This window comes from Diabrotica undecimpunctata, chromosome 5 (assembly GCF_040954645.1).
Source record: "Diabrotica undecimpunctata isolate CICGRU chromosome 5, icDiaUnde3, whole genome shotgun sequence".
Lineage (NCBI taxonomy): Eukaryota > Metazoa > Arthropoda > Insecta > Coleoptera > Chrysomelidae > Diabrotica > Diabrotica undecimpunctata.
In genome coordinates this window covers 77,018,750-77,041,835 of record NC_092807.1, presented here as the reverse complement: position 1 = coordinate 77,041,835, position 23,086 = coordinate 77,018,750, and the positions used below count along the sequence as shown (strand labels likewise).

The 23,086-nt window shown below is 33.1% G+C and overlaps 1 protein-coding gene across 1 annotated transcript in view; it reads left to right on the top strand.

The window, feature by feature from the left end:
* Positions 1 to 22,817, top strand: part of LOC140441405 (uncharacterized) — a 51,764-nt gene extending 28,947 nt beyond the window's left edge. The window contains 4 exon segments of the mRNA XM_072532117.1: positions 4,576 to 5,247; positions 13,574 to 13,759; positions 16,270 to 16,353; positions 21,749 to 22,817. Coding sequence (XP_072388218.1) covers positions 4,576 to 5,247; positions 13,574 to 13,759; positions 16,270 to 16,353; positions 21,749 to 21,901 — 1,095 coding nt within the window. The 3' untranslated portion in view covers positions 21,902 to 22,817.
* The last annotated feature ends 269 nt before the right edge of the window (positions 22,818 to 23,086 follow it).

Genomic DNA, 23,086 nt, shown 5'->3' with positions numbered 1-23,086 from the left:
GTTGTACAAATCATTTGAGAATATAACTCCCACATGGGAGGTGTAGACCTCATGGATTCATATATGGGTCAAAATGGACTTATTATCAAAAGAATGGACATGGCCACCAGAATTTTTTACCATCTACTGGAAATGGCGATTACCAATGTCTTCGGTCTTTATCGATGCGTAAATGTCGAGAAAAATCGGAATGTCTCCGATGAAGGTGAAAGACAAGGACATAACGACGCAACAATTTCGATGGAAAATTGCTAAAGAGCTGTGTGCTACTACTGAAAAACGTCCTGTTGGACGACCATCGTCCGTTCCACAGCCGTCTAGTAGTTCTGCCGCCGGTAGACGAGCTGTTCTTCAGGTGGATAGTGTAAGATACGGCGGATTAAATCATTGGCCTGAATGGGAATCGTAAAAGTCGTGCAAACTGTGTATAAAGTCTGACACTCATTCCTTTTTCACCAAGTGCAACCTTTATTCCTCCAACAGGAAAGGTAAAAATTGCTTCACATAGTATCACACCAAAGTCTGATACCTTTTTGTTTATTTACTTGTAATTTTTTTTCAATAAAAATATTAATTTCGTGCAACTAATAAATTATGGTGGTTTCATAAATTTTCCTTCTGAACGACAAGACCGTCTGTAGACGGTCTACCATTTATTGAGCTGATGACCCCACACAGACCCAATATCGCCAAACTGACCTTAGATTAATTTTTCCCACACCCAAATTACCCTAAAACCAAAATTCCTGAAACTTAAAATCTGCTATTTCTATCTTGCCGATTAAAGGGTTAAGGAGGTGTAAAAGAAACTAAATTATTGTTAATTTTTACTACTATTCTATTACTGAAATGTGATTTATTGTCTAGTATTTGTATTTACACTGTACTATTGCTAATAAATAAATAATTCGCAATGATACGGAGGAAGCCTTAAAATAGTAACATGTTGTGCAACACGTTCATCAAGATTATACTTATGTATCGATCGAAAAAACAATGTTTCTTTCTACTAGACATTCCTCGATTATATGCTTTATTCCAGGAATTGTGAATTGAATTGCTGCGACCATTATTTGGTAAATTTGGTATTAACGCCTCTTTAAACCACGACTCAAAATATGTGGCATCCATTTCATCGTGATAATCTTATCATTTACCTTTGCCATAAGAGCACACTGTGGGCCAGGAAGGAAACCTCCTGAATAACCTGCATGCAAGCCTCTTTGGTTCTGAGATATATTCCTAGGAAGTGGAGAGAGGTACATGTGGTCTTCATACCAAAACCAGGTAGGATGGACTACACCCTACCAAAGGCTTTCCGACCAATTAGCCTAACATCCTTTCTGTTGAAAACGATGGAAAGGCTATGCGAGAGGTACATAAGGGATGAAGTTCTGGTCCATAACCCACTTCACCCAAATCAACATGCATATACTTCGGGAAGATCTACCGATTCTGCACTGCATGATGTAGTGGGAAGAATTGAAAGATCGCTGGATAATAAAGAATCCACCCTAGGTATATTCATAGACATTGAGGGAGCGTTTGATAAAACCACATTCCCAACTATCACCCAGCAGCTCAACGTCAGGAATGTTCCCCTGGCCATAAGCGAATGGATATTCAGTATGCTCTCTAATAGAGCAATAAGCATAAATGTAGAAGACGTTTCTGTTAGAGGCATGCTTACGAGGGGCTGTCCACAGGGAGGGTTGCTATCACCACTACTCTGGAACATAGTTCTAGATACCCTGGTTGACCAACTCAGCAGCAACGTTTTCTACACAATAGCCTATGCAGACGATATTGCTGTCCTGCAAAGCGGTAAGTTTGAGAACACACTATGTGAGAGATCACAAGTTGCTCTCCGACTAATAGAAACATGGTGCAAGGAACACTCACTATCTATAAATCCAAAGAAAACAGAGATGGTCCTCTTTACCAGGAAAAGAAGAATCACGGACTTAATACCCCCAAGGATTCTAAACTACAGTCTAAATTTTTCTGACGAGGTGAAGTACCTTGGTATTACCCTTGACAAGAAGTTAACATGGAACTCACACTTAGATGGTAGAGCTAAAAGAGCATATATTGCCTATGAGCAGTGACGACGAACGGTCGGACGCACCTGGGGCCTCACGCCCAGGGTGATCGCCTGGGTCTACACCGCTGTCATTAGGCCAATGCTAACTTACGGAGCTATTGCTTGGGTACCAAAAGTGCTACAGGCAACAGCGATTAACAAACTAAACCATATTCAGCGGATGGCTTGCATAAATATAACAGGTGCCATGAAAATAACACCAACTGCTGCAATGGAGTTGATCATTGGCATCACGCCTCTAGATATATATGTCAAAGAGGTGGCGCTAGTGACAATGATGCGACTACGCTCAGCTGGTGCAAACCTTGATGTAGGAATGGAACAATTGAGAACTCGTTTCTGGCGAGGAGAGTTGGATGCGTTACCACTCCTACAGGCAGGCTGCGACTCAATTGAACCAAAGTTTGTCTTTAACAAACCCTACAAAATTGAAACAGGACAGTATATGGAGACAAACGTGGCAAATGCCTATTGCATATACACCGATGGCTCCAAAATGAAAGAAGGCTCAGGATGCGGGATATACTCCAGATCACTGAACCTAAGAATAAAGTGGGGTATGGGCAAAAATGCCAGCGTAGTTCAGACAGAACTGACTGGTATCTCCATAGCCGCAAAAGAGATAACACAAAAAGGTATAGCAGGTAAAACTATAATGATCTGCACAGATAGCAGACAAGCGCTACTAACCTTGAATAGACCACGTGTCACATCAGGTTTAATAATGGAGTGTCACGAGTCACTAACTCAAGCTTCGGATGGTAATACCATCATCCTGAGGTGGGTTAAAGGACACAATAGGAATAAAGGCAACCGCATTGCTGACCAATTAGCTAGGAAGGCGGCAGGCCTAAGACTCTTAGGACCTGGGGATCTTTTTGGTTGGTCAACTACAACAATCGCGGAAATTGTCAAATGTCACTCGCATACGCAAACCGTAAAAAGATGGGAAGAAGAGAAAGGATGTAAACTTGCCAGGGTAACACTAAGTAACCTTGAAGAGTCAACATCTAAGAAGTACTTGGGAATGACCAGGAAAAACCTACGTTTGGCAGTTGGTTTTTTAACTGGTCATTGTCAACTAAGCAAACACCTCCAGACACTGGGGCTAGCAGACATACCTCTATGTAGGAAGTGTGAACGAGAAGACGAAACTGTAGAGCATGTCCTATGTGAATGCCCAGAGTTATCGTTAATACGAGAGTACGCGTTCGGCGAGTCCTGGCCCACACCTGCCCACATAAGAGAGATGTCTCCTGGTGACTTGTCCACCTTCCTAGAAATGACAGGATGGACAATGAGCTAAGGGTGACAGCTCCCTGGGAGGATGCACAATGGGTCAATAGTGGCCTAAGTGCTGTGAAACTTAACTCGCCCTCTCTACTCTACAGATACAGATACAGACCTGCATGCAATAAAACATACCGAGCACCTTGTTTGGTAGGGGCTATCAGTACTTAAACCTTTGAGGAAAACATCGCGACTGTTTTGTATAGAGGTATCATACCATTCGTAATTAACAGATTGGCCAACATTAATCCACGATTTGTCCAAATATATGATACTGCAATCGTCTCTTCACAAACTATGTATAGTTCTCAAATAATTATGACATGAATCATCTCGCTCCGCCATGATGCTTCTTCGGCCACGTTTTTTATAAACAAATCCGATTTCATTCAGAAGCCTGTATAAAGTAGAAAAGACAACGGCGGTATATGATCATTACCTTGTGTTAACTTATTTATATGCTTTAAGTATAGCGGCATATTTTTCATAAAAAAATCACAATGAACAATTCTCCATAGAGAACTTCATACAACTTCGGTAGATGTGAATATTCTAGAATTAGTTTGACTCACCCGTTTTTTACGTTTATTTTTGGCGATTTCAACGTTCCACTTTTGATATTGTAAATGCTTCTTTTGCTAACACCAGTCATCAACGAATTACGCCTCACAGCAGCGCTCATATTAAGTTATTTCGTATTTTGTAAAAAAAAACATTTTAACACTACCAGTCTAACGCAACCATTTAATGATTCAGTGTAGTTTATATGCTGCGCGGCTTATAGACTGCCGTTCATCTCACAGCTGGTCAGTCTTACGCTACGCTATAGAATATTGATATAGTAAAGCTCCAAGTAAGGCAAAAAATCCCAGGATGTTACGCTTACGATGGATTGTAAACGTTTTTGGAAACATAGCTGTTTTCGTTTTTTATATTTTTAAATGAAGGATTAAAAATAAAGTGAAACTTTTTAAGGTTGTGTTTAATTATATTTCTGACCTCTAAGTCAGAAATATATATGTATTATACAGCTATTACTTCTTGTATTACATTACTTCTGAGATTTTAAAGAGATATAAGACAAAATATCTAAATTATAATTTACAATTCCTAAGAATTGGTTATACCATTAGAAGTATAATATGGTATAATATAATAATAATGGCTAAACTTTATTTTAGGATTCCTCTGATGAGCATGAATCAGTTAAGAAATCTGTTACAAAATCAACAGCGATAAAAATTCTACCACCAAAAACACAAAAGAAACGAGAAAGTAGTAGTGAGGATAGTTCATCAGAAGAAGAAGCGCCTAAGAAAACTGTAAATCCCACACCAGTAAAAGCAGAACCAGCTCAAACAGGTGTGAAGAGGAAAGTTGGAAGTAGTTCATCTGAAGAATCATCAGGTGAAAAACCACCAATGAAAAAATCTGCAGTTGCTCTTGCAAGAAAGCCTGTTAATGTGGCGAGAAAGGTAGAAGAAAGCAGTTCGGAAGATTCAAGTGATGAAGAAGAAAGCAAACCCATACCCAAAAAACCAGCATCTGTTATAACCCAGAAAAAATATGTTCAAAAAAAAAAAAGCAGTTCAGATGATACATCCAGTGAAGAAGAAACACCAGAAGTCAAAAAACTTGCTCCAGCTCCACAAAACAAATCTACAACAAAGAAAGAAGTAAGTAGTTCTGAAGATTCAACTGAAGAGGAACCGAAGAAAGCTGCTTCCAAACCACAACCTGTAACTAAAAAATATACTTCTACTAAAAAGGAAAGTTCATCAGAAGATGACAGTGATGATGAAGATGAAAAGCGAGCCTTAAAAAAGGTTTCTGTCACATCTACACTCAAAAAGGTAAATACAAATGTTTCTGTGCCATATTTGTTTTTCTTTCTATATACTTTGTTTCAATGTTCTGTAATAGGAGTGTATCTATTTTTTAAATAATTTTAATTGCTGTGGAAAATAACACAAAAGAAATTATTGTTAGGTTAAAATCTCTCTCTCTCTCTCTCTCTCTCTCTCTCTCTCTTACTATTTCTCTTTATGTCTCTCTCTCCTTCTCTATTGGAATTTACTCTAGATTTAAATACAGTTACTGGTTTTATAAAATTCAATAACATTGACAAATGTAATTACATACTTTCGAAAATAAAATTTCTTTCAATTCGCAAAACTCAAATTTTCTTCTACTGTTCAAATTTGTCAGCATTCAATATTTTTAGCTTCAGATCCTTTTAGCTTTCAGAAAATCCCATCCAACATACAACTTCTCCTTCTATTTTCAACCAATAATCTTTTAGTATATCAAACAAACAATTCCTTCTTCTTCTTAAAGTTCCATCTCCTATCGGAGGTTGGATATCATAACGGCTATGGTCACTTTGTTGGCTGCTGCTCTGAAAAGTTGTAGTGAACTACAGTTAAACCATTCTCTAAGGTTCTTCAGCCAGGAGATGCGTCTTCTTCCTATGCTTCTTCTTCCTTGGATCCTTCCTTGCATAATAATTCTCAGCAGCTCATATTTTTCTCCTCTGGTTATGTGACCCAAATATTCTAGTTTTCTTCTTTTTATGCTGTTCATAATTTCTAACTCCATATTTAGACGTCGTAGTACCTCAGCATTGGTAATCCTTTGAACCCACTGAATTTTTAATATTCTTCTGTAACACCACATTTCGAACGCTTCTATTTTCCTTATGTGTTGTTTCTTCAATGTCCAAGCTTCCATTCCGTATAGTAAGATAGAAAATATGTAACATATTAGAGCCCTCAATCTGAGATGCAACTGAAGGTCTCTGTTGGTAAGCATTGTCTTCATTTTCACAAATGCTTGCCTTGCAGTTTCAATTCGGACTTTGATTTCTCTGCTTTGGTCATTTTTGTCATCAACCCAGGTTCCCAGATATTTATATGTCTCTACTTTTTCTATTTGGGTTTGCTCTATCATTAATCTTTCATTTCCATGTTGCGTTTTTGAGACAATCATAAATTTAGTTTTTCTCTTATTTATTTTTAGTCCGTATCTAATGCAATAATCGTTAATTCTATTTACCAATTCTTGTAGCGATTCCAGGGTGTCTGCCAAACAATTCCTAGTTTTAACTAAATCATCAAATTTATAGTTTTCGTGTTTTCCATACACACCCAACAATAGAATCTGCATAAATTTCTAAACTTTCCCATTTTTTACAAGACAATAGCTGAATATGGTTAATCGCTGTTTTATGGTTAAAAAACAATCTCTAACGGGTTTTCCCTGAATTATGAAACGAAACACTTTCTATTCATACATCATTTAATTCTACCTAATATTTTAAATTTCGCAATTCACCATACATCGGAAATAAGTCCATGTCATTCAACATAAATAAAACCTTATATGAATATAATTCCATTATTTAATTTTTTTAACATGTAGAAATAACCTTTTTTTCATTCGTCTTTTTCTCTGTCATTTAAACTTTGTGCATGTTTTGAATCAACAATATATACAGTGAACGGCTAAATTATGGCATATTATCATTATTTCGAGAACCGTCGAGTTTTGAGGGAAATCCCGAAACAGGTTGATTTTTGTTATAAAATATCCATGTTATAATTTACATGGAGTAGGGATGATGTCTCCGGTGTAGGTGTAGTGACGTAATCGTTAATTTTTTTAAATAGAAACCGGTATAATGCGATACCTCATTTAAACGAGAATTTAATTCGACATTACATTTTTAACTAAAATATTTTTTTAAGGATACAAAAACAATTTTTTTGAATTTATATTCAACCAAATTACAACTAATGATTTAATTCATAATGTACTTTAAAGTAACCAAATTATGCATAATAATGATTTTAAATTAAATGTTCGAAATGCCATCCATCGGTTTCTTGACAATATGCGAATTTACGGACACATTAATCAAGTACATTGCGGATGACTTCTGGAGTAATTAGACTCATTTCATGCCTAATTCTATCTTTCAAGTCCTGTAAGTTTTGGGGTCTATTGACATAAACTTTTGATTTTATGTAACCATACAGGAAAAAGTCTAGAGGTGTTAGATCTGGCGACCTTGCTGGCCACTCTATAAAACCTCCTCTTCCGATCCACCTCCTGGAAAAGCAATGATTTAAAAATTGACGTACTTCACGTGCGTAATGCGAAGGGGCTTCATCTTGTTGAAACCAGATATTTTCACTAGGTAAATTTGGATTATTGGCATTTGGATACATGTTAGCAAGGACAGGTTGATTTCTCAAAAAAGTTAAATAACATACTCCTGTTAGATTTTATTCAAAGAAAAAAGGGCCAATGATTCTGTCATTAATTATCCCTGCCCATACATTTACTTTCTGAGGATATTGCATGTGTGACTCAGTCATCCAATGTGGGTTTTCTTGACTCCAATATCTGCAATTTTGACGATTCACGGTACAATGTATAAAAAATGTGGCTTCATCGGAAAAAATGATTTGATTGATGAAATGTGGATTGCGGATACATAAATCCTGCATAATTTCCGAAAATTGAAGCCGGCGATCGGGATCGTCGTTGTTTAATTCCTGATGTAGTTGAATTTTGTAGGGATGCTATTTTTCTATTTTTTTAATAAGTAATACCGATCGTTGGGAGACTCCAGCATATTCACACATTTGTGTTGAACTACTGTGAGGATTGTCATGTACATTTAATAAAATATCAAGTTAAACATTGTCTTCAATTTTAGGACGCCCAGCGTTTGGAATATGTTTACTGTGCCCAGTTTTTCCAAATTTTCGGACTATTTTACTTACTGTTGATTGGCTGATGGGTATGTCTGGATATTTTGCGTTGAATAAATTGCATACCTCGTTCTGTGTTTTTTTTTATCTCCGCATCCGCTAAGAATTAATATTTCTATGCGTTGTGTTTCTCATTAGTATTCAAAAGTAAAAAATTACAATTGACAACTGATGAGAATTCACAAAATCAAAACATTTATGTCAATAAATATTACAGTAACTATGCCACTATCACTTGCTTGAATTAACATTTGACAAAAGTTTCAGTGTTTATGAGATAACTTTTTGTGTCCATTATTATTTTTACTTATTTTTGCTCTTTTAAGTATTTACTTCAGAAAGTCATGGCAGGAACCGATGGATGGCATTTTGAACATTTAATTTAAAATAATTATTATGCATAATTTGGTTACTTTAAAGTACTTTATGAATTAAATCATTAGTTGTAATTTAGTTGAATTTAAATTAAAAAAGAATTGTTTTTGTACCCTTAAAAAAATATTTTAGTTAAAAATGTAATGTCGTTAAATAGAGAATTAAATTCTCCTTCAAATTAGGTGTCGCATTATACCAATTTCTATTTAAAAGAATTAACGGTTATGTCACTATACCCACACCGGTGACGTCATCCCTACTCCATGTACGTTATAAGATGGGTATTATCGACCTGTTTCGTGATTTCCCTCAAAACTTGACGGTTCTCGACATAATGATATTCCATAATTTAGCTGTTCACTGCATATATATATATATATATATATATATATATATATATATATATATATATATATATATATATATATATACAGTGATGAGTGTCTTACCACCCGGCAAAATAACGGAAAGGATAGAAGACAGATTAAGTTGTGAGATAGTATGAGATAAAGCTAGTTCTTGACGTGGCTATTTCACTTCAGTCATAATTATACGGATGACCTCGAAAATATTTTATTTTAATAATTTCTGATGTTAGAATAAATATTGAATAAATTAAGATATATTATAGTAAAAAACATTAATTATTAGCGATTTTAAATTATAAATCTTTAAGTTTATTTAATAATAAAAATAACTTAACTGAAATATTTGATTAAACTAAAGGTAGGTATTTTCGATCCGAAAACAATTATTGTATGTGGAATTGGCGTAATAGTTAGAGACGTGGTCTAGTGACAAGAAGATTGAGGTTCAATTCACACCAAGGATAAAATGTTTGTTTTAATCAATCAAAAAATAATAGAAAATATGATACATATTAGGTAAAAAGTTTTCGAAAAACTCATTATTTACAATTTATTCTTATTCCAATGTTAAAAAATAGAAATACAAAATAATTCAAATTCAATTTCAGTTTTACAGCCTTCAGTTGTGATTGCAAAATAATCCGGTTAAGACTGTTTAATTCCAAATCCATCACTAAATTCGCAGTGTTATATCAATTCCTCTGTATAGGTAATGATTTTCAAAACAATTAACAACATTGTAATGGATGCGCGCGAACAGCTGCCTGCTTTACAGCTAACCAAATCATCAAGCCATCAAAAATAATAACATACCGAGAAGTGTTTTTGCACGGTAAACAGAAACTTTTTATTGAAAAAACAATTCGTGAAAATGGTTTTAACGGTCGAGGAAAAAGTGCAAATTGTTGCCTGGCATGTGAATGGATTATCAGACAACATGATTAGACAACAATTTGTAAATATGTTTCCAATTAGGCCGGCTCCAACACGATCAACAATTCAGTCTATTATACGTAATTTTTTTACTTATGGATCCGTGTTCACTCCAAGAGGAGTTCGTAGACGAAGGGAGGTAAATCCAGATTTGGAACTAAGTGCAACGGAGATATTTTTTGGCCTGCAAGATCACCTGATCTTGCACCTTGTGATTTTTTTATGTGGGGATACATCAAGTCCAAGCTATATGGAATTGAAGACGATAGGCCTAATTCTCTCCAAGAATTAAGAGAAAAGATCTCTGATTCAATGAGAGGTATTAGTCCAGAAACATTAACTAATGTTAGACGAAACTTTTATAATAGATTGGGTTATTGTTCTGCTGCTAATGGAGGCTTATTCGAACATTTATTGTAAATACATTTCATTAGAATCATTTTTTTTTATTTTTATAGAATTTCTACCTATTTAAATATTTTTGGAAGTACATTTATTTAGAACGTTCTTTTATGTTTGAAGAATTATTACTGTATTTTCGAAAGTACGACATTGTTTTTTCAATAAGATTTTCATGTTTTACTATAAACACTTCTAATAAAAACTGAAATAAATGTCTAGTGATTTAAAGCAAAACGATATATCTGCATAATTTCAAATTTTTAAAAAAGTAAAACCTTCATGTGGGATTTGAACCCTGAGCGCCTGCATGAGAACATCGTGACTTAAACTCTGATCCATCAAACTTTTATATTTCTTTAGTGACAGTTTGGGTTATTGTGCTGCTAATGAAGGCTTATTTGAACATATTGTAAATACGTTTATTTACAATATTTTTTTTTATTTTTGTAGAATTTTTACTTATTTAAACATTCTTTAAACGTTCTTTTAATTTTGAAGAATTTTTACTTTATTTTCGAAAGTACGACGATACTTTTTTTTTTCAATAAGATATTTATGTTTAACTTTAAACACTTCTAATACTAGTAACGACTGACATAAATGTTTAGCGATTCAAAGCAAAACGATCTCTGCATAATTTCAAATTATTAAAAAAAAAAGAAAACCACATGTGGGTTTTGAACTCTAATCGTCTGCGACGTCTGTGTCGAATTCTTACCACTAATCCACGAAGGATTGTGATTATTCCGTGACAAGAGTGTATGAAACTCCTCACATCATAGTAGAAATTATTCTTGGTTAATAATTTAAAACTTTAGATTAAATAATTACTATTAATTAAATTATTTTATTCACATTTTTGCTTTATTGTGGTCAATCAGTTTTTACTTTATGTGAAATTAAAAAATGGAAATACGTCACACATAATAATTATGACCGAGGTGATTTAGCTCGAAGCTAACGTCCAAAGGTGTGAGACTATCGATAGTGGTAATGTAATGTAATGTAAATTATAGGTTTCTACCGATTATTTCCCACCTCTACGAGTTTCATCTCTTTTTATTTCACAAGGTAACTGTGTTTTCTATCTCTTACGTTAAAAAGCCGGGTGGTAAGACACTCATCACTGTATATATAATATAGATTCAAACACTAATATATTTTAGACTCTTTTATTGAAAGACTTTCAATAAAAGTGTCTACAATATATATACATATATTTTATATCACGAAACACTTTTTGGACTTTTTAAAAAATGAGGTTAAATCTTTGTAAATGGGTATATATTTAAAAAACCCTTAAAAGGGCTACATCAAAAACACGAACGTTTTCGGAACAACAGTTCCATCATCAGGTTAAAGATACAGGTTAAAATGCCTGAGCCACCAAAATATTAGGGTAAAAACCTTTTAAAAAATATATAAAGTTACCAAAGATTGTACATAATGTTATTATTATTATTTGATGTTTAATATTTTAATTAAATTTTACTTCAGGTAACATACACCCATGCTTTAAGTGAGTGCTCTTTCAATAGCCTTAGGAGGATTCTCTGCAACTTATCTTTAAATATCAATATACGCATAAGAATTCTTAGATGTTATGTCTTTAGTGTCCTCCTCTAGCCTTACAGATGCCATAAAACGATTGGAGGTATTTGAAATGTGGTGCTACCGACATATGTTGACGGTCTCATATATACACCACACAAGTAACATAATTATTCTCCAGAGGCTAAGAAAAGACAAAGAAATTAATAACACCATAAAAAACAGAAAATTGGCTTACTTCGGCCACATCATGCGTAATGATAAATACCGACTTCTACAGTTGATTCTACAGGGCAAGATTGTGGGTAAGAGAGGCCCTGGACGTAGACATATATCCTGGCTGGCCAATCTTAGGAAATGGACTGGTCTATCGTCAACTGATCTATTTCGAGCTGCTGTGAATTATTCTATTATGGGTCAATGTGGTCGCCAACAACTCTAGAAGATAGGCACATTTAGAAGATAATTTTAAGAAAAAATTTCTTGTGTATGGCTCATTAGACGTATTAGCCTATGTTGTCCGCACTTTTTTGCTCCCTGTTTCTTTGGTAACTTAATAAATTCTGAAACTAGCCAATCTTTTGGAATATTGTCTGTGTCATAGATATTATTGAAGATTTTACATAGTATTGTTAAAAATTCATCAAGAATTTTAAAAAATTCAGACTGTACTCTGTCTGGTCCTGGAGCTCTCCCTTCTTTTAGCGATATTATGGCTGCTCTTATTTCTGCCACTAGTATAGTTGGTCCTGTTTACGTTGGTATTTATTTTTGATTCTCCCAGTAATTTTTCCAGGTATTATCAATACTCTCTGTGTCCACGATTACCCCTCCGTTGTCATTAACAAGTTTACTTACTCTTCTGTTTTTACATTTGCCTGTAATTTCTCTTACCTTTTTATGCACGTTAAAGTCTCGAATTACTCAATTAAATGTCAATAATTATCAATAAATCAGAACGAACACACCAAGAGTGAGAGAGAGCAAACTAGCTATGATAAACTTTATGTATTTACCGGCCGCGTTTATCTTACTTTTTTCTTCACTGTTGTAACCAATTATAATATATCCGTGCTCGAGTAGGACCGACTTGTATATAGCTTAGTCAAACACAACCTTACTATTACACAAATAGAGTACGAACAGAAGATATGTCCGTATCTAAACTTAATTTAGACTTTTGTTGTCTTCCGAGGGCTGGTTCAATAATTAAATCAATATCCATAACTTGGTACACTATAATACTTTATTACTGACAGTACAGTAGCACTAAACAATTTACTTAATTCTACGAGGCCGGTAATACCACAATTTAGAGAGCCAAAACAATACGAAAGCGAAGGTACTACCTCATCTGGTATGCACTCGACCGATGTTACTAGTTGACTGACTGACAAAAATGTTCCCCTCAAGACGTAGCGGGTGTAAATATCTGCGTTTGAACAGTTCAAAAATGCGAGAGAAATATAACAATATTAGATGCCTAATTCAATATTAGATGGCTACATGGATTTAAATTACATTAAGGGTAGTTGGCAAAAAATGTATACATATCTATTAAAAATATTTAAACTGTTGTAGTTTATAGCCTACCCGTTTTAGCAAATTACTAAAACAAACAAAACAGGAAACTGTTAAAGTTATATCTATTACACAAAGGAAAAATAAGAGAAAGAACAACAGTTGATATGGTTCTTCTCAGGCCCTTCTTTCAGTGCCCTATTTCTTTCACATGCAGATAGCGACAAAAAACTTATGTGTTTATGTTTCAGCCTGTTAAAAAAGAGTCATCTGATGATGACGAAGAGGAAGAAACAAACACCGCCCCAAAACTACAAAAGCAACGAAGTGTACAACATGAAGATGAGAATGAAGAAAGTGAACTTAAAATAAAAAAACCCAAGTATGACAATTTTGTTAAAGTGGGTCACAATAAAAGTTTTGATGGAAATGACAAGGTTAGTATTCATGTATCCATTTTATTAAGTCATGTTTTCCTATTCTTCGCAGTTTTATTTGTTTTAAAATAATAATGAGGTTTTAGTAAGATATTGTTGTATTATTATTAATCTAATTTATTGTTTTTTATTTATTATCAAAGGTTCTACACTTATAATACTTATAAGTTTATTTAAAGTCTTTATTTGTACAATATAACTAATTTATATTACACTAATAATTATATAATTTATCTACGTGCGTTACATTTTAAAAACTCGACGCGATGTTCAAAAACTAACTGTTCATATATATATATATATATATATATATATATATATATATATATATATATATATATATATATATATATATATATATATATATATATATATATATAATGCCGTTATCTAGAACGATCGATGACCTTCCCCATTAGAACGGAATTCTTATTAGAAAAACGGAAAATACTTATTAGAAAAACATGTTTACAGTTTTGTGCGCCATAATATTTATCGTAACAATATCTACAAACTTCCAAAATATTTAATTAACGAGATTTCTTCAAATCATGTGAGATTCATACTTAAAAGAATATAAAGAAGCTGAATAGATAGGTATTAAATAAGGAAAATATTTCATTATCTATATATGACACATAGTCTGATATCTTTTTATAGGGGTTATTACGAATAGAAGCTTATACACACTTGATACCTATCATTTATCTTAACAGTTTTGTAAAATATGGCCATTTTTTCTGTAATAGACTAGAATATTAAATGGAGATGATATTTTAAACAAAAGTTTTTGTTTAGTTTTTTATTAGTAAACATTATACTGTTTAGTAAACATTTTCACTATATATATTATATAACAAATAATGTGTTCTTCATCTTTTAAAAACGTTAAAATTGTGATATTTCCCTTTTAAAACTGGAATATATTTACAAAATTGGAAACTGTATAGTTGAAAGTGGTTAAAATAGTTAGGAATACAAAAATAAGATAGAAAGGCAGGAATCTTTGTAAAAAGCCTTAGGAAGAAAATAACTTCAGAACCATATTAAGAAACAATTTTTATCCGTGTTAACTATATACAAACGGCTAAGATTTGTAATACCAATACAGGTAGGTATTGGTATGACAGGTAAAGGTGGCAAAGTTGTTTCTATTGTCTGGCATTTAAGGTATATGGCGAAAATAAATTGTGTCCTGCCTTTCTGTCTTCCAGTTTTCCTTAATCCGACCACTATCTATCCAATGAGCTGTAAGAACTTTTTGAATGGAAATAATTTATTAACTCAATGAAATTATGGGTAAAAATTAATTAATTTTTCACATTCAGAAATTTTATCATAAAAAAGGGAATAATAACGTTTAATTAATACATGTTTTCAGAACAATATTTATTAGATAATATTTCAAAATATAAATTCTTTAGCCCATATACATAATACGTCTCCTACAAGTATTTCACATATTTTTCCTGTTTTCTCAAATATTACAATTACCCGAATATATAACTTGTTCAGTCCAGAAAAATGTAGCCGGAAAAATCTTATTTCCATTTCGTTTGTCACACTGTTCTCCATCTTACACTTAACTGTATTTGGCACATTTACAGCACAAACTTTACCTACTAATTTAGACTCAACTGTACCTAAACCAATTTTAACGCTACCTAAAATCATTAGTTCTATATTTATCATTTATACCTAAGACCCAGAAAAACCAAATTTTCACAATTTCTTACAGCTCGTTTGATTATTACGCATATTATTTCATGTATTTTTAATACTTCTTTTTTTCAACTACATTTTTCTTTAATTTTTAATCAGGCGTTGTACGACGGTTACTGATTCCATGTCAGAATGTTTTGGTGTTATCAAGAAATTATATTTGGCATTGTAGACTTAATCATGAGTTTCGTGAAGATCATACTTAACCCAAACACTGCGCGTCTCAATGGCTGGCAGGGAACATCCTATGTATAGGACACATGTGAATAAAGTAAAACCAAATAAACACGTCAACATCAACTGAGAATATGGTATAGGCTGCACCTATGTCATTTATGTCATTACTGTAGATTTGTTGACTGGAAGACAGTGCAATATTTCGTACATCTCAACAAGCACGGAACTTTTGGACCATTGAAAAGGTGAAATCAATGATTCATCCTCCGCAAAGTTCCTTGGCACTTAAGACCTAATAATTTTAATTGACATTATTTAAAGTCAAAGTGGTTGAAACGTTTTAAAAGGACATTTTTGCTTATACCATCTTCTGACTAGAAAAATACTTTTTACAATTGGTTTACTTACTTGTTTGCAAAAGTATGTAGCATGAAACTGAATATTTTGAAAAAAAAAAACATTTTTAATTTAATTTTTTTTACTTCGATTCCAAAATGAAAGCAGCAACCTTCGTACAATTGCACGCCAACAGCTTCTTTAAATAAAAACTATAAGCTACTACTAACAATTTGATCATCAAAATTTAAAAAATGTTCCCTTTTTTTATTTAGCAAAGAAATATTCCATTCCGTCGTGTCAAGGATGAGGAGATATTCGTTGATCCACGATTAAAAGATAACTCATTTGAAGCTAAGGTAAAGTGCAAATCTCATGGAAAGTGCAACTGGCATGGCGAGCATCCAATTGAAAGACATTTATAAACAGTATTTTACACATATAGATTATTTCCAACAAAAAGTAATTCAATAAATTAGTTATTAATATTAGATTTTGTCTAAACATAGAAAATTATAAAAAAAAAAACTATTAAAAATGTAAATTTATATCATCTTAATCGATATCTACGTGAAAAGAGCAAACATTTGCTAGAAAATCAGTTTCTAATAGACTTTTGAATATTGGTTGTGTGATTGGAACAAAGCTTATATATTGCAACTGCTTTCAGATAAATGTTACAAAATAAATTTGCCATTCCCATTCTAATTCTCGGATAATTTGTAGTTTTTATTTATTAAGAACTCGACAGAACCGTATTAAAATTGTATCTTTGTCTGTCTGTCTTTAGAGATCTTAAGTAAAAGTTTGAGTCTTGGAAACTTGGCACATCGGTTTCTATTACTTGAGGAAGAACCCTATTTAATTTGCGAGTCAACAGTCCTCCTTCTCATATATCCCTTCATTCTTAAAGGAATACTCTTTATATAGATTCAAGTCAATAGGTCTTCTCATAGGAACAATAGTAAAAGTGTGCAAATACTATCATTTGCAAATGATGTTGACATAATCCCAAGGTCAAGAAGAGAAATGATACAGGCATTCAATCAAATAGAACGAACTGCACAAAATGCATGCAAGTAAAAACGCAGAAATCAGGCAGCTACCAAAACTAACGATAGAATACAACATTAAGGGGGTAAAAAACTTTACACACTTATGTCTGATAAAAACGTTGCAGAAGAAATAAAGAGGCGAATATTCATTGATAAATGTTAACATGGTTTAATTAGGCAATTACGATCAGATAACGTTGCAAGAAAAACAAAATACCGAATATACAAAAACTTAGGAGTACAAAAGTATTGCGACACATATACAGTTGCACAAAAGAAAATGGAATTTGGTGAAGAAGATACAACTTTGAACTATACAAAATATACCAGGATCCCGATATCGTACCATTCATTAAAATAGGACGGCTGCGTTGGATGGGACATGTGGAAAGAATGGAAGAAGGGAGAAGAGGTTGAAATACCAAACAAAATAAGCAAAGAGGTGCCAGTATGAAAAAGAAAAAGAGGAAAATCGAAGCTGATATACATAGAACAAATAGAAAATTATATAAAATCTTTAAAACTAAAAAATGGGGAAAAAAGAGTAGGAAACTGATAAGAATCATGCAGAGGCCAAGATCTAAAATGAGTTGTCGAGCCAGTGATGATGATATTATCATCATCACTAGAAATTATTATGCATTTCTTCTTCTCATATTATGCATTTCTGTTTCTGGAAGAAAAAGCCTAGAACCTTAAAACTGAGTACATAGGTTTCTCTTGGTACAAGGAAGAATCCTTTTGAATTTGTGAGACAGTAGGTCTTCTTCTTGACCTCATATTATTAAGCCTTTTCTTTTTATTAAACAAAAATATTTGCAATGTGATACATAAGTTCAGGTTAGTGTAAGGAAACCGTATTAAAAATAAAAGCAGCTATTACCTATTTATTTGCTTCTTTGAAGAAATTTCTCATACCTCTGTGGTAGAAATTTTCTTTGATGTTTTGGATGTGTTAAACTTTTTTCTGTTGTGTGTTTCCAAATTCATTTCGGTTAGGTTGGGTTATGTAGTTTTTCTTTATGTCTAATTTTCTATACCAGAGGTATCGTGTAAGGCTCACTTTCTGATTCATGTAAGGCCGCATCTAGGCCGCACTGTGTGTTAACTAATCTTTTTGATTTAGGCTATGTTCTACCATTTCTGCTAATTACATTTTTGAGTGTTTTTTTTAAATTGTATTATTATCTATCATTTCCCTTGTTACTTTTGACGCTGTTTTCTACATATATTTTCTTTGAATTTGAAATATTAAATTTTAATTCAGCTCCTGTAGCTTCTCACACTCTTTAGTCTTTATACATTTAATCATAAATCATATAATTAAAGCATGTGGTTTTTCGTTTGACTTTCCTGCGACCTAATTCTCGGCTTGAATTCTAAAATTTTAAATCAAATATCATTTGTGTATTAAGCTTACTGTGTTTTGAGTAGTTTAGGTTCTGTTTGTCTTTCGCTCCATTCCATAATTGTAGAGCCCTGTAATACGAGCGCTAATGTCGATAGCAACACCGCGTTAACGTCGGCCCAACCGGACAATGGCACTAACATGGAGTAAATTATACGAACGACATTGCCCTCAGCGAATCTACATTATCCCGACGGCAAGTGTCGTTAACGCGGCCGGTCGCTTTAGTTGCGCATAGTTCATGCGTTGCTCATAGCGCCCATCAAGTTATACGTAGCGCTGACAACGCGACGCAACTAAAGGCACGTATAACTTAGAAATTATACGCCCTGCTTTCCGCGTCATTAACGCGACGACATTAACGCTCGTATAACATGGCCCTTAGTCAACGTTTATTTGCGCCATCACCAAATGCCCCTTTCACTTTTACTTAAGAGTGATTATTCTTTCGATAACAATATCTTTTTACCATTCCATGGCCTTTTGTGCTTCTCTAAACTTATTTGTGGAACTATGATCAAAAGAATCTTTATTCGTACCCTTAAGCATCACATCAACATTATTTCATTAATAAACCCAAACAGTTGCAAACGCTGATGAATCAATTTTTGTCACTATCTCCATTTAATTAATTTTTGAGTCTGGATATCAGAGATATATTTCACTATTTGTAAATATATAAAGTAAAAAAAATTAGTTTATCATTTGACTATTGTTAATGCATTTATTTAGTACCTTAAATAATCAAAAACTAAAAACGGAAGGCCAAATGAGATTTGCACATTACATTATCCTTTCAATATAGTTTGCCATTTCTGTTGTACTTACATGTTTTTTCTTTTTCATATTATTGCTGCGTTTTCCATTCCAATTCCCGTCTCTCTCTTTGAACGTTTAAAATTATTATATACAGGGCGATAGAAATTCGTTCGGCAGCCGTGGTGGTAGAGGGAGGGGAGGCCGGGGTAGCTTCCGTGGTGGATTCAACAATAGAAGTTCTGACGGCGGTGACAGAAATAGCTGGGGAGGAGGAAATAATCGTGGTGGTGGATATCGCGGAGGTAAAGGGTACCGCGGTAGAAGCGATGGCGAAACATTCAGAAATTCATTCGGCGGTAGCGATAGAGGAGTCGGTAGGGGTAACTTTAGAAAATCGTTTGGCGATAATGATACGGGCAGTAGAGGTGGGAGGTTCAGTAACGATAGGGGCGGAAGAGGAGGGTTCAGAGGTGATAAGAACGGCAGGGGAGGTGGTTTCGGTAACAATTTCAATGAGAGAGACAATTTTGGTCCTAAGTCTGCAGAAAATAAGAAAATTACTTTCGACGATTAAATGGACGGATTTTTATGTTAAATGTAAGTATTATTTAAGACAGAATTTCGTTATATAAGTTGATTAATTATTAGCAAAGAAGCAAAATTTTAATTCATGAAAAGTGTAAATTGTAAGAAAAAATATATCTGACTAACAATATAAGCTACAAAATAAAAACTTCAGCATATGCTGTACAGTGCCTGGAATCAATATAATGCAAACGTCATTTTGAGTGAATTCTTTTAGAGTAATAATGAGATATATAAAACACTAAAAAGTGGACACGCTGTCGGAATGCATGAAGATACATTAACAAATTCAGCAAAACAATGTCAAAATTGAGAAAACGTGGGAAGGAATTTGAGTTTGCGTTCACACAGAAATGTTCCTTTTTGCACTGACAAAAACTAAAAAAATCCCTAATGAAGATAACAAAAATAAGATTATTTAGATACTTTTATTACAGAGTGAGAAGATAAAGTCTTGGCCCCCTGTCAACTCGTTTATTTTAAAGATAAAACAAATTCACGTCGATTTTTAAACTGTCTAATATCTAACGGTGTCTAAAGTTTCGGTATTTCGACGAACCACCATCAGGTGACAGCCACAGCTACAATTTTTTTTAAATATAAATGGGGGTCACTTGACACATCCTTTTAATGTTTGGTCTGAATTTTAGAGGATTGTCATAAGTAAACAACGTATGCTTTGTTCATTCGTTAATAGGCTGCGTTAGGAGCAAACATAATAATCTATTGAATTTATTTAAAATATATAAAATAAATAAATAATAAATTTACTTTATTTAATTTTAAATATATTATTTAAATTTTAAAAATACAGAGAACATAGTATGAAGATCTGCGCTAGTCTACAGTACCGCCTACAGTTCAATTTTTTTTTTATAGTAGTGGATGAATCTACTGTGCCGAGCTAACTTTCTTATCTGAAGTCGTTGCTTACGAAAATTCTAGAATTTCGAGATAGAATTTAGATATTTCATATCTAAATTTCTAGTATTTATTGAATTGTCTTTGACGCTGCCGCCATACGGATTTCAAGATTGGAGAATTACTGGAAATAGATCTATTCATATTGAAATCTTTTTCGCAGAACATGGGCATATATCGTTTTCTTTTAATTTTGAGGTCACTTCGCCCATAATCCAGTGAGACTGAGACCTAATTATATTCCTGCAGTCGGCTTTATAAAATAACACCAGTCATAGACTTGACGGTACCGTGTATTAAATATTTCTTTTAACTCTGGGAATATACAAAATAATATTAGAAAATTGTTAAAACATTATTAAAATGTAAATATACACACATACCCCCGCTATCATCTGAATAAGTCAACAACGTTGCATTTTCTTGCGTAATGCCTAATCCTAAAATGATTATGACTATATTATATTTAGTATACACGAAAGATTCTTCTAGTTGTTGGGGAACATTCTTTCTTCTTGAAGGGAATGAGCATTTGTTGCATGAGGTTACTATTATGGTGTGGTGAAAATTTTGTCAGCTAAATGTTATCGATGCAAAACGAAATTTTGGTACATATTATGACAGGATAACCCTACTATACTACTTATTGCCTCATAGTATTTCAAGAAAATTTAATTTAAACGATCTTCCAACGGGAGCGAGTAGGAGCATTGAATTGTATTTTTCACACATAATTGCCAAGCGCATCAAATACGTCAAAAACCTTTATATCATATCAAAACAAACTACAAATGCAAAATGGCTGGTAATGCTAGCATGTTGGGGAAATGTGTACCAATATCCAAACACCTACTTTTTTGCGAATATGTAACCCTTTGAAAATACCAGTTTTCATTGAAAACAGGCTTCGTATGGATACAATTTACGGACAGATTATATAGTTGTTATAAAAATTCTAATAATAATTTCTATTTTTTTTTTTTTTTTTAATTTTTTTTCTAAATTTTTATTTTTGTTTTTTTTTAGTGTAATGCAAGAGGATCCTGGGGCGAGAAGGCAAATTATGATTTGAAACATACTCGCGGAAAATCTTTCAGACATGAGAAAACGAAAAAGAAGCGGGGATCCTACCGGGGAGGCACTATCGATACTTCTATTAATTCCATTAAATTTGACTAGTTGATTATCAAATGGTTTTTTTTATCATAATTACTGTAATTTATATAACTATAGTTACTTAATTTATTTTAAGGAATAAACTCTTCAATTGTGCGGAGAATACATATGTAGTAAACTGATTGAGAAAATATTTGTGACCCTTCTTTCTTGGCTATCCTCATGTCAATTACATAACACGTTTTGTTGGTAACACTCAAAAATATATTTTAATCATATGTAATCGGGATAGAAAACTTCCTTTGAGGTTTGAAAATTTATACTGATTTAAGAAAATGTATATAAAATAAATATATTCAGCCTCAATATTTATCATTCTCTTAAGACCTGTCAATTGTCGGATATTTACTCTTTGCTGTTAATCATTTAAATTCACTTTCTTGTTTGGACAAAGAGCTCTTTTTAATCGTAACTCAATTTTCATCTACTTCATTTCTACACAGTCTACAATGTTATCGTGCAATCAGGAATTATAATCCCAATAGAGATTCTTTTACCCGCACCTGGTTTCTGATTGTGATCGCACATGTTTTATCCTTGAATTAATAAAAAAATAATTTTTTTTTCATACTTACTGACAGTTTTATAAATACAGTAAAGTGTTTTTCTTCTGACTGAGAGTTTGTATTTTTTTACAAACACGCCTCATACAAAATTATCTTCGTGAAAAGTTTATCATAGTTGTATGTTAAAATGGTGCCTTCTCATTTCATAACTATACTTTAGATTTTATGTAAGTGTAAAATAGTATTTCTGTGTGATTATTTGGACCTACATTTTTTACAATCACTAACAAGTGCTGTCTGTATATTGTGGTACTTTCTGTGATTCACAAACATTGTACCGGATCTAAACAGAAAATGCGTCTAGAATTGTTCAATATGGATATTTTTATTAAACAATAAATATTTTAAAACAACCTTGTCTAGAGTCTTTACACATGTTTATTTATCTAACTAGTGTAGGTAAAAGTTTATGGTCGGCATGGAACTTACGTGAGATGGAGTGAGAAACACCTGTTTAAAAAGAGAGAAGTATATTAGGTCCGCCCTTTAAATATCGCTGAAAATACATGAGTGGAAATAATAAAAAAGGGGAAATTCAACGTTGCCAAACTTATTGGTTTTATTTGACCTGTTGTCTTTTTAGCATTTGAACAATGTTCTAAGATAATAAAATTTGGACAAA